Here is a 12,118-nt window from a genome sequence, read left to right on the forward strand (position 1 = left end):
GTCACCGCACAGTTAAAAAGGCCAGGCTAGGCAGAGGGTGGCTGTCTGGTGGTGGGGCTGACCAGGAGCAAATTTACTCCTGGTTGCTGTCTACATGTGTGTTACTGCATAGTTAGTATGGCATGGTTAATTTTTACCTGCATTTGCAGGTAGCTAATTAACTGAACAGTAGATTAATTTAACTGTGCAGTTCATGCCTGCACATGTAGACGGTGACACTTTACTGTGCAGTCAGTTTGTTAACTGCTCAGTGAAGCATCTTACGTAGGCACCCAGTATATAATAAAGATTTATACATATAATAAAAAATCTTAGAACAGAATTGTGTATATAGTAAAAATTCAGCAGAGAATGTTTTATACCAATGTCGTTGTATAATATGTGATTACCAGGAAAATAAATATCCTAGGACAGAGGTTCTCAAACTGTGGCCTGCGGACCACCACTGGTTCGCAAGCTCCATTCAGGTAGTCAGCAGAAAGGTTGCAGAACAATTGAGAATATCTGTACTTGGCCCTGCACTTGATTTATTTTTTCTGGCGATGGAGATTAAATGGTCTGCTGAGACCCTCAGCAGTTTTCAAGTGGTCCGTGAAATAAAAAGTTTGAGATCCACTGTCCTAGGGAAAAGCAAAGCTGACCCTAGTAGTGTCAGGGGCCTGGGGCATATCTGTCTTTTGAAGAGCTTCATGTGAAAAGTTATTTTAATACAATGTGACATGTAGCATGAAATCACAGGCGAGCTCAATGCAGTTTTTCTCTTGACTGTTACTGTTTCCTAAATTCTGTCAATATTGCCTAATACTTTGAATTACTCTCTATATGTAAATGCAGATTCTAATGTTTGTGTTCTTGTCTTTTTAAGTGAAGTCAAATGTGGTAGTTATGTTAAACTGTAACAAGATAAAATTTTAAATACGTCTGAGACTTTTGTGTGATTTTCAGTAACAGCAGTTTAGAAAGATCAAAAACAGTGATATAATTCCATGCTGTATTATTGTAAAACTTTATTATTAATCGGTATATTTTGCTTTGTACTGTATGTCTATTTTGGTTAGTTTCATTTTGATTCTTTATTGTGAACTAACATCATCTTTTTTTAGCTCCTTAATTTGTACGGTGTCTTATTGATATTAGGAAGATAGTGTTGACTCCAGTGTTCAGAGTTTGCAAGGATATAATGCATAATATTGATTCAGATAGTTTTCTAGTTCTGCTGTAACACTTAACATTGATTTGAAAATTAAAGATCAGCTTAAAATACAAACTCTCTAATAGGTACCACTTAATCATTTTCTTTGGGTAGATATTTTTGCTTAGTAAAAATTGAACAGGGTAACTGACAGTAGGTTGGGCACTTTTTGTATAAGTCACTTTTTTGGGGCAGTTTGAACCATGTACCTTCTCTTTTGATTTGCATGTATAGTTTGCCAATCAAAAACTCCAGACCAAATTCTGATACCAACTGCTTCTGGGATTGCAAATAAGTTATATATGAATGTACAGACTTTAAAGATAAGTGAAATAATTGTCTGATTTATTTTTTCCCTCTCTCCCCCTTAGCTGAAGGGGCAAGGATATGGATCAGTTTCTGAAGAGAGCTTTTCTCTCAACTCTTTTTCAAGATGTTGTGTAAAATAGGTGTTAAAAATAAACACATACCCTTCCTTCAGTTCCTTCTCCCAAAGCTTTAAACATTCTGAATAAAAATTAATTTGCCTCATTTGTTCAGGGTTTAGTTCCTTTTGCTGTCATGATCCTACGTTTCTCTGTTTCTCTTAGTAGTCCTGCAGCGAAAGCAGGCACGTCAAGACTTTATATTCTGTTCTAGAAAGACCTGTTAGAGAGAGGAAGCTTCCAATCTTTCCTTATCTTATAAATAGATACAATAATTTCTAACCTGGCAATATTACTTACGAGTGCGGTACAACATTTTACAAACTGCAAGATGATAAGCAATATATTTATTTGTTCTCACATTTCTCTTGATCTGAGATACTTTGAGTTGAAGGTCTGCTCATGCAAATCTTGGAGATAGTTCAGATATCCTAAGGGATTACAGGATTTTCTCTTGGCTCTTCAGTTGTACTCCTGCCTCATGCAATGTCACCTTAGCTTTTATGGCTTGGTTAGGGGCAAGAGCAAGAAAAAAAATCCTTAATCTCTTTTCTTCCTCAAAATATCAATTTTATTGGGTCTCTTCCCATCCAGCTAGGAAGATAAGGAGGCATCTTCACAAAGGACTTAGTTTCTTCAGCTCTTTAGAAAGCCTGACTGTGAACTACAGAGAGGTAAAAAGTGTGCAGCCACCAGAAATGAAAAGAATTTAATATTTAAACTGATATTCAAACTGGTAATAAAAATGATGCCCCTGGCTAATATATGTATAATATTATGCATAGGTTTCATTAGACTGGCATCAAGAGCCAGGTTCAGTATCTAGGCACCAACTCTTTAATTTCAGCCTTGGAGGATACATAATAAAAGTGAATACTGTATATCTCAAGTTTTACAGGGAATAGTGTTTGAGTGGATTAATCAACAGAACTAGCCAAAGTAACTGCAATGAAATCCAAGGAAGGACAGACTAATAAAATCCCTTATAAAATCTCAAAATTTGCCTACTCATAACAAAGGGAACTAGAAGAAGGTTTTTTTTATTCCAAAAGTAAAACCTGCACTCAGAATCCAAGGGGGTAGGTCACAGAAGTTTCAGGAATGGATTGGGCTTGCTTTCAGGTTGTCATTTTGTAGACAGTAATACATACCTCAGTCAGGTCTTGAGCAAAGGAGATTAAAAATTCCACTAGAACAGGGATGGGAAAAATGGCGGATCTGGCCAGTGGCTGGATTTCCATTTCTCAGCAGCCCTTGCCTGCATCACTGTGGCCAGTTTTCATGGAGACCCTTGCAGTGGAGGTGCCATGACAGTGTGGGGCCAGGGTTTCCATGGATACTGGCCCCAGCAGTGCTGGCAGGGTGCATGGCTGGGTGGGGAGTTGCTCTGCAGCCAGGGCAGAGCTGCGATCTGCTGCTTGCATGCCCCTGCCCAGCGCATGCTGCCAGAAGATTGGAGCTTTGCCCCAGCTCTGGACTGTGCTGCCACCCTCACAAGATCCCAGCCCTGGAGAAGCTTCCCACTCTTCCAGCGCTGCTGGGCCTGGTCTCCACTAAAACCGTAAGTAACAAAAGACAAATATATTCCAGAAAAAATGTGAGCCTACTTAGTAGGTTCCTAATTGCTACCTGGGTCTGAAAGGCATAAGTAGAAATTGAAAAGCTGCTGGGGATGCAACAACAGCTTTATAAAGCAGTAAGGACTTGATCTCCTGTCCTAAGCAGAGAAGGAAGGTGCTCCATGCAGCAAAATAAATTAAGGCTACTTAAAATTTAAAGGTTGGCTGGAAGACAAAGCCACCTTTTTATCATAATCATTTTTCTTCCGTTATAGTTTTTCTTGTTTCTTATACCACATTGTCTCAGGTTGTGGAAGAATTCAGTGTGTCCTACCTGACTGACTTATTTCTGGGACTGACTGTTCCTTCACTGTTTCCTGTCAGACCTAATTCTTTTGCAAATCTGTGATTACCTTTTCATGGATCCATTTATATAATGGGTGCAGATGAAAGAGGGACATTAAGAACTTGATCAAGAAGCAGAAATTCAGTTTTTCAATAAAGTTTGGGGATAATTTGATGCAAAAGGTGAATCAGGGTAGGCAAGGGCTATAATGCTTGATGAAATTTTAGGGCAGTTTTCTCAAAACTTTAGATTCAGGTCAGCTCTCCATAAATTTTCATTTGGAGTCGCCTCATTTGAGACCCACTGTTGTGTTTGCCCAGCTTACCTGAGTGGTTCTCCACTCCTAGGCTAGGGACAGACATACATAAACTGATTTAAGTGATCAGAAACTGGTTTAAACCTGTAACAGAACTTAAGTTCAGTGCACATAAACCAGGTTTGCTGCAGACAGTATAAAGAAGCAAGGAGAGAGAGATTAAAAAGCTCAGTATCATCAACAGATGCATGCACTCCACACCCCCACTTTGCCTCAGAATGCTAGCAGTGGGCTGGGGTCTGGCAACACTCCCGCTCCTTGAGCAGCTAGTGGGCAAAAACCTGGGACTGTGCAGTCAGGGTGTGGGTTTAAACCTTTCCCTAATTAGAGTGTCCTCCTGGGGCTTGGCCACAGCCCCACTCAGCTCAGCACTATGGAAGGGAAGGGAGGGCTACTCTTAGCCTCATCCAGCTTCTAGCTTGAGCCACTGCAGGCATGTGCCTGCATTTCCTCACTCTAGAGGGAATGTCTGTACATTTGCAAACTGGTTCAACCTAGGCAGGTTAGACTAACCTGCAAAGAATTAATCAATTCAGGCTTAGGCTTTTTGAATGTCTGTCCATAGCCCTAATGCGGGCAAGCCCACTCTTGTTGTTACCCTTCGTAGTCTGGTCCCGCATACTACTCCTGGAAACAGAAAGAAATGGAACACTTGCAGGTGCTCTGTGAGTCTGTTTCCAAGAGGAAGATGGGGGTCAGACCAAAAAGGGCAGTGGTTCCTGTCTGCTTTAGGGCATCTGGCTATGTACAAGGCACACTTGGCCCCCCTGAAAGGGTCTCATGGCACCCTGTTTGAGAACCACTGTATTAGGGTATTTTTGTACCATGTAAGGCAGTTCCATGATGAAACATGCTGTACTATTCTGTGCGTACTTGCTCCCAAGCTGGGAAGCATTTTTGTGGCACTGTGCACGTGTTAGTTATCTCTGCTTCAGAGCATATCTGCACGTGGTGCTGCCTTGTGTCAAATATTATGTCTGGTATTATCAAGAAGGAGAAATGGCCTAAGTATCTGCAGCTGGAAAAGAAGTAAGTCTCAGAAAAGAAATTGCCATATTTTCTTGCATACAACACATACTTTTCCCCAAAATCAGCCCCCCAAAATTGGGGTGCATATATTAAGCAGGGAAGCTGATTTTCTGACCTTGCTTTGGTTCCTACTCCATAATGCAGGAGCTGTTGCATTACTGTCACGAAGCTGAGAGAGTCAGTTGACATAATAGTTCATTTATCTTTACTCCAGAGCTCTTAATGATCATCTTACCTGTTTAATGGTTTAGATGTTCCACTAATCAAGCTAACCTTTCTTAGGGCTATGTTGCTGTCTGCTAGGTGCTCCTGATTTCTCTCCTCCTATTTTACACCCTAGGAGAAGCTTTAGTTCTTTTTAGAAGCATAGATTCACTCAGGAGACCAGTCTTCAAGAGCAGCTCGGATTTTTATTAAGCAGGAAAGGGAGATTGAGTTAGATGAAGGTTAGGGTCCGTCCCTGTTCTCTGCAGCCATAACCCTGGAAAAATCTTTTTCTTTATTCTCTCTTTCAAAAACAAGGTGCATATTATTTTGGGGTGTGTTCTATGGAACAAAATATGGTAAGTATTTTTCCCTCTGATTCTTCAGTATCTACTTTAAATGGAAATTATTTACTATTTTATTGTTAGACATTTGCATAACATTAATGCTAATTTAGCAACCATATTGACGTTTACAGAAAATGCATTAGTCAGCAAATTACGTTTTATCTTCTAATATTTTTCACTGTTTCAAGAGCAGATCCAGGGGGCATGTGGTGATGCGGTTGCACTCTTTCCCCCTCCTTGCTGCTTAGAGCTATGCTCTTGTCCAGTAAATGCATGTGCACTGACCTCACTGTGCATGCATAATGAGTTCTCTATTTTCACCACCCTTCCCTTGTCAGCATCCTGGATCAGCTGCTGCTGTCCTTTGCATTAATTCTTTGGACATGTTATGCTTTTTGTGTGTAGACGACAGCACTTGAAAAGACTGAATTTTATCTCTTGCTTTCAACACCACAATAATTTAAATTATGCTTTTACAGCAGTTCTGACAATATTAAGAAAATGTGAAGTGTCATAGTTCTATTTTAAGTGATATTTAGGGCATTGTGGTGCTATATCTAACAAATAACAATTTTAACAGTACTTTGCATGTAGTGTGTCATTGACTTCAGAATTACAAAGCCTTTGCTCTTCATTAAGGATTGAGTGTCCATAGCTATAGATTTTACAGAGGGAGAAGCAGAAGTCATGTGGCATATATTTTGACCATAAATCACTTGCCTGCATTTTCTCCTGAGAAATTAACTATACTGTTGGATAAGAGAGGTTTCAGATACTACCTTCTTTACTCATGCTCTGAAAGGACCGACAGGCTGTGCTTTTTGAGTAATAAACCTTTCATGGATTCAGATATTTAAAAATGTGTTCTGTTCTTATTGATGTCAGTGGCTCTTAGTCTTTCCCTTTACAGAATTCTGATCTATCCCTTTGATGTCTAGTGCATTATAGAGGTTGAAGAATAGAGGAAATAAAATCAACATTAGAATTTCAGACTTTGGAGCTAGACATAAACGCAACTGGTAGTATTGGTACTTTATGTACAGAAATAACTCTTCAGAAGCTTTGCTTCAAACATTCTGAGTACACAGCAAACCACATTAGTTAAAGTCAGTACGTTACGTACCCTGCTGTTGTTCAGAGGTTACAGTATGGCTTTTCAAAATGGCTTAGGCATTCAATTTTTATTCTGTACGCTTTAAATTTGCCTGTACATCAAAACATGACTGCAAAATATGTTTCTATTTGATCAGCAGACAGATCTTAAATGAATAAGTTCTTACTCTGTAGTAGCCAGCTTTTATTGCAGTACATGTAGGCATCTGAGAGCTCTTTTTAATCTAGCTGCTACAGGTCTCAGCAGCAGTGAAAGCAGGGGCAGCATGCGCTTCAATGTGTACTATATAATTAGGGTGACCATAATCCTGCTTTGGCCAGGACAGTCCTGGATTTTGTAGGCTGTCCTGACCAGTTGGTGAAAATGGACCTGGATTGGCACCATCCCACCTGCACTGCCTGGCCTGGCTCTTCCTGAGCAATGGCTGGAGGCGGGAGGGTTGGGCTGGATACCTCTCCTTCCTGGAGCTGGGATCGTCCAGGGTCCAGAGCACTGCTGTGAGTGTGGGCTGCTTGTGCATACATATATGTGTGTGGTTGGGTGGGTGGGTGTGGGGTGCCTGGGATGAACTTGTATTATAGTGCCCTTTGGCACCCTCCTGAGCAGCAGCTGAAGGCAGCTGGCAGGCTGGGCTGGGCACTACTCCTCCTGCCTGGGGCAGGGATTCGTGGAGGGAGGGAGGGTGCAGTTTCCTGTATTTCCTTAAAAAAAATATGGTCACCCTATAGATAAGGTCACTCAGGACCCTTAGGTGGCTAGCCCTGTCGCAGGGCACCTCGGTGCCCCTGCTCCTAGAGTGGAGAAACTGCCAGGGAGCAAGTGAGCGCGCCCTGGCCTGACATAACGAGCCCAGCTGAGGCTTGCTCAGGTAATGAGCGCAGCTGCGGGTTGCTGGAGCAACCAAGCGGAGCCAGCTGCCTGTAGGGGGCAGGGCCTGGCCCTTATAAAGCTCAGGGCTGAGGCCGGGCTGGCAGTTCTCTGCCAGCAGCCGGAGAGGCAGGAGCTCCCTCGGCCGAGATATGGGAAGGAGCCTAAGTCGCAAGTACAGCTCATGATAGCCCTGGAGGCTTGAGCTAGGATGATGAGTTATGGCCATGCGGCTTGCATTTGTGTTACAGCCTAGGGGCTTGTGGTTTTGCTTTGTGTTTGTATTATTACACCCGGAGGCTTGGGCGAGGCTGTAGGGGTTGGAGGAGGCCTCAATTACTCGCACGCCAGTGCGTGAGCAACTGGCGGCGAGGCGCGCGGCCAGTAGGTCGCGGGCACAACCCGTAGGTTGCAGACGGGGACCTAGACCCCGGATTACGTGTGGGGGAGCATAGACCCCGAAGGCGCAGCTCGCACGCCACTGCGCGAGCAGCTGGCGGCAAGGAGCGCGGCCAGTGGGTCGCGGGCGCAACCCGTAGGTTGCGGACGGGGACCGAGACCCCGGATTGCGTGTGGGGGATATAGCCCCCCGGCCCCAGGAAAGGGGCGGTATTACTGAGTAGCCCAGTGTGGGCACAGCGAGCCCCAGAGAAGGGGGGAGCGCCATACTGAGCAGCCCTAGAGAGCGGGGCCATACTGAGTAGCCCAGTGTGGGCGCGGCGAGCCCCAGAGAGGGGGAATGCCATTGTGTTTTATTGAGTAGCCCAGTGTGGGCACGGCGAGCCCCCATAGAGGGGGAACGCCCTTGTACGTTATTGAGTAGCCCAGTGTGGGCACGGCGAGCCCCAGAAAGGGGGAACGCCATTGTGCTTTGTTGAGTAGCCCAGTGTGGGCGCACGGGCATAGCGAGCCCGGCCGCAGGCTAGTGCGGCAATCCCCCTCAGACCAAGGCAGGGTGCTGCGGTTGCCCCTGAGAAGACAGGGAGTAGCAGCGCGGGGAGCCAGAGTCAGGGAGGGTGTCCGTGCGGTTGGCCCATAGGACCGGAGGCCCGCTAGAGAGTCCCGGAGCAGAACCACACCGGCAGGGGAGGCCCAGAGTGGGCCAGACGAGAGTCCCAGCAAGAAGCTGGGCATGAGAGAGGGAGCCCAGGGTGGGCCACAGTAGAGAGACAGAATGGACAACGTCCTTTACATCTGCGAGGCTTGGGGCATGGTATTAGGGGCTGGTAGGAGCCACGCATAGCCCATAAGGCTAGGGCGCTTGGGTAGCACCCATTGTACGGGGAGACCCACGAGGGGTCCAGGAGCTGACAGGCCCGAGGAAACACAAGGCAGCCTCCCTATTACATATATTCCATCAAGACGTGGCGGGCGAGAATGTAGGGTGCCCTCGGGCCGGAGTAGCGCAGTGAGAGGGCCTCAAGGAGATCACGGCCCTCCGTGAGGACCCGGCCGTGACAAGCCCATACTCAAGTCTGTGCTGTCACAGCTTCCCTGCTGTAAGTGGCTGTGTGTTACATCTCCAATTGCAGTGTAACGAAGAGAGGTTCTGTAACTTACTTATTTCACTGTGTAAACAAGTTTACGAACGCACATAAGCATGCTGGAGAAGAGGTGTGGGAAAATGATGCCAAGATGAAACCCCAAAATGGGGGGGAAGCTACTCCATTTCTGAGTCATAGCATGATATTAATTATTTATGAATGTACTTTCTGGTTTGCAGCTATACACTTTTCCCTAACATTTTCTGTCATTTAAATTCAAAGCAAATACATGCAAAGCTAGGGAGTATTGAATCTAGGTTATTTTCAGATGGGTATGATAATGAAGATATTTGAATGATGAACTATACTTTAAAAATCAATTGTTGCAGATATGTTTATTTTTGTTGTTTAAACCTCCCCCTTCTGAACATGTTGACTGACATTTTGCATATTTTTGCAGTGGTGGAGGAAGGACTGTGGGAGAATGGGCTTTCATATGAGTGTAGGACTCTGCTCTTCAAAGCCATTCACAACCTGTTGGAAAGGTAAGAGAAACTCTCTTCCGTTCCAGTGCTTCATTTTAATACTTGAACTTCTATATTTATGATATTTAAGAACCACTTTAAAGAATTCACAAAAATAATTATCCTCTGTATTGACAAGGGCTCCCAGGTTTTGGCAGTTAGCAGTTTAATAAGCATGCACCTAAATTTTATGTAAAAATGGTTGATGAAATCATTAAATAACTTTGGTCCTGAGTTCTGTCCTTGAGGAGAACTCCATTAGTAATGTCGTTCAGGACCAGTTCCTCCCTTTTTTAAAGCAACCATTTATCAGCTCCCATTTAGCTGCCACTGGTTACTTACATTTTCAGTTCTTTTAGTAATTCCCAGCTTTGTTTTAACTAATAATTTCACAGGTAGCACTGTATCAAATGCTTTGCTGAGGTGCAGAAAGATTGGAAAATCAGTTATCTTGTTTCAAACACAATCTAGAAAATTTGTCACATAAATATCAACTTGACATGAGGCTATTCTGACATCATTTATATTTGATAAACTGATGTCAAATTTTATCCGATTTTACCACTTTATTTCCATGTCCTTAATTATTTTTCTTTCAAAATTTGTTCTAAATCTTGTGTACTAACTATTTCAGATGAACCATTCTCTATTAGCAAGGATCATTTTATGCCCCCCTCCTTAGTATTGGTACTATATTTGCTATTCTCTGGTCATCTAGTACCACATCTGACTTGTTAGATTTATTAAAAGTACTTACTACCAGACCTTTGATTTCATGTGTCAGTTCTTTCAGGATTTTGGGGTGTACATTATTCAGTCTCCCTCAGTGCGTTGAATTGCTTGATTTTTATTTCTTTTCTGAAAGGGATGTATTATTGTTTTTATACCTACATTTGCATTAGTTGCCATGCCTTTGCTCTCACGGTAAAGGTAATTGTCCTTATTGTCATTATTTTCATCTTTATTTTGTTTCAGAGGAATCTCTAAATACACATCTAATATATACAATAGCAAGCAGTTTACGGAGAAGAAAACATTTAGTGGCAACTGCAGCTCTGTCTTTATTATTGCTAGAGTGAACTTTTACTGCTGCTAGCAATACTTTGGTAGCGCGAACAAGCAGTTTGTCTTTGTTTCTGGTTGCCTGTCCCCTTGTAGCTTCTTTCCCTTCTCCAGAGAGTTCTGCCCTGGCAAGAGTTGTAGTCAGACTGAAATACCCATTTGACATCTGTTTTTCTGCTACCTTTCTTGCTGGAGAAAAAATGCTAAGTGGAAGTGCAGAAGGACATGTTCTTTCCTTGCTTGGTGGGTTTCATGCAAACCCTTGGTTTCTGTGATTCCTCCCACTAAACTGAAATGAATGTGATTAATACTATTTGTTTGCTCACCTTTCCTCCCTGCACCCCAGAACAACAATTATAGACTAGAGTTTTATTTCTGTCTCTACTCAATTTTTCATGAGCTTGCACAGTGTTGTTTTGTGTCATTTGACTTGTAAACAGTGCAAAAGAATGCTTTTATTTGTCTTGTTTAAACTTCTTTGGGAGTTAAAATACAGATTCCTCTCACTTATTTTTCAGTAAGAAAGCTAAATTTTTGGCAACATGTGACCTGATGACTATTTTAAAACTACTTTCCCCTTCCATATTTCTCCATAAATACCTTGATCCTGCAAACATTTTATGCATATGTTTTATTTGAGGAGTGAGAAAAGTTTACCTGTGTGTAAGTCTTCACAGAATAAAAGGTCCAAGAGATTTTCTACATAGTGCGTGTGTCTACATGTGATGTAAAAGCTGTGATGCCACTGTTATGTCACCATAGCAATGTGCTCCCTCGCTACTATGTGTTGCTACAGTGATGTAGCAGCTAAAAATAACTGTGCGCTGCAGTACTGGCTATTACTGCACCATCATTTAGTACTTCCAAAACAAAGTACTAAATGATGGCTCAGTAACAATGGGTACCATAGGGGCACGACTAGATGCATCCAGTGCCAGTAATTTGAATCTGAGATGAACCACAAAATAAAGCTTCATTGCTTGGGTACATTCAGATTAATTCCAAAGACTTTCCCCAAATTAGGTCCTATGAAGTGGAGACAGGGTAATAGTCCCAATCTTAAAAGTTCTGGTCAAGTGAACAAAAAATGAGGCCAAGGAGAAATGTAGAATAAGGGTGGGTGGAGGGGGGAGAAACTGTACTCCATTTGTGATCCGTAGTTTAATGTTAATGATTTATAAATGTACTTATTGGTTTGCAGCTAAACATTTTTCCTAATGTTTTCTGTCACTTAAGTTCAATGTGAGCACATGCAAAGCTAGGAAAGATTGAATCTAGGTTGTTTTCAGACGTGTATGATGATGAAGATAGTTTAGAGCAGGGGTAGGCAATTATTTCAGCTGGAGTGCTGGGCTGCTTATCGAGGTTTGGTGAACTTTCAAGGGCTGCATGAGTAGCCCCCCCTTGCAGGTGCTCCACCCCCCAGTCACCATCTTGGAACCAGAAGTCCCACCCTTAACCCCTGAACTTTGCTACCAGAAGTTCCTCCCCTTGCCCTCTGGAAATACTCCTTTCAGTAGGGGGTTGCCATCTTAGAACCAGAAAACAGCCAAATCATACACTAAAAATCAAACACCTACTATAACATATTTTAATTTGATTACAAAATATATTTTTGTCATGATTTGTATTTGTGTACTGTACATAGA

General features: G+C 42.8%; 1 protein-coding gene across 2 annotated transcripts in view; it reads left to right on the plus strand.

Moving 5' to 3' along the window:
* MED13L (mediator complex subunit 13L) overlaps nucleotides 1–12,118 on the plus strand; it is a 402,047-nt gene that overhangs the window by 193,360 nt on the left and 196,569 nt on the right. The window contains exon 3 of one of the 2 annotated variants that reach the window (XM_006266403.4): nucleotides 9,344–9,428. The exons of the other annotated variant lie outside the window; for it this stretch is intronic. Within the exon in view, the coding sequence (XP_006266465.1) occupies nucleotides 9,344–9,428 (85 nt within the window). The remainder of the gene's footprint in view (nucleotides 1–9,343; nucleotides 9,429–12,118) is intronic. 2 annotated transcript variants of the gene reach the window in all.

Source organism: Alligator mississippiensis, chromosome 10 (genome assembly GCF_030867095.1).
Source record: "Alligator mississippiensis isolate rAllMis1 chromosome 10, rAllMis1, whole genome shotgun sequence".
NCBI lineage: Eukaryota > Metazoa > Chordata > Crocodylia > Alligatoridae > Alligator > Alligator mississippiensis.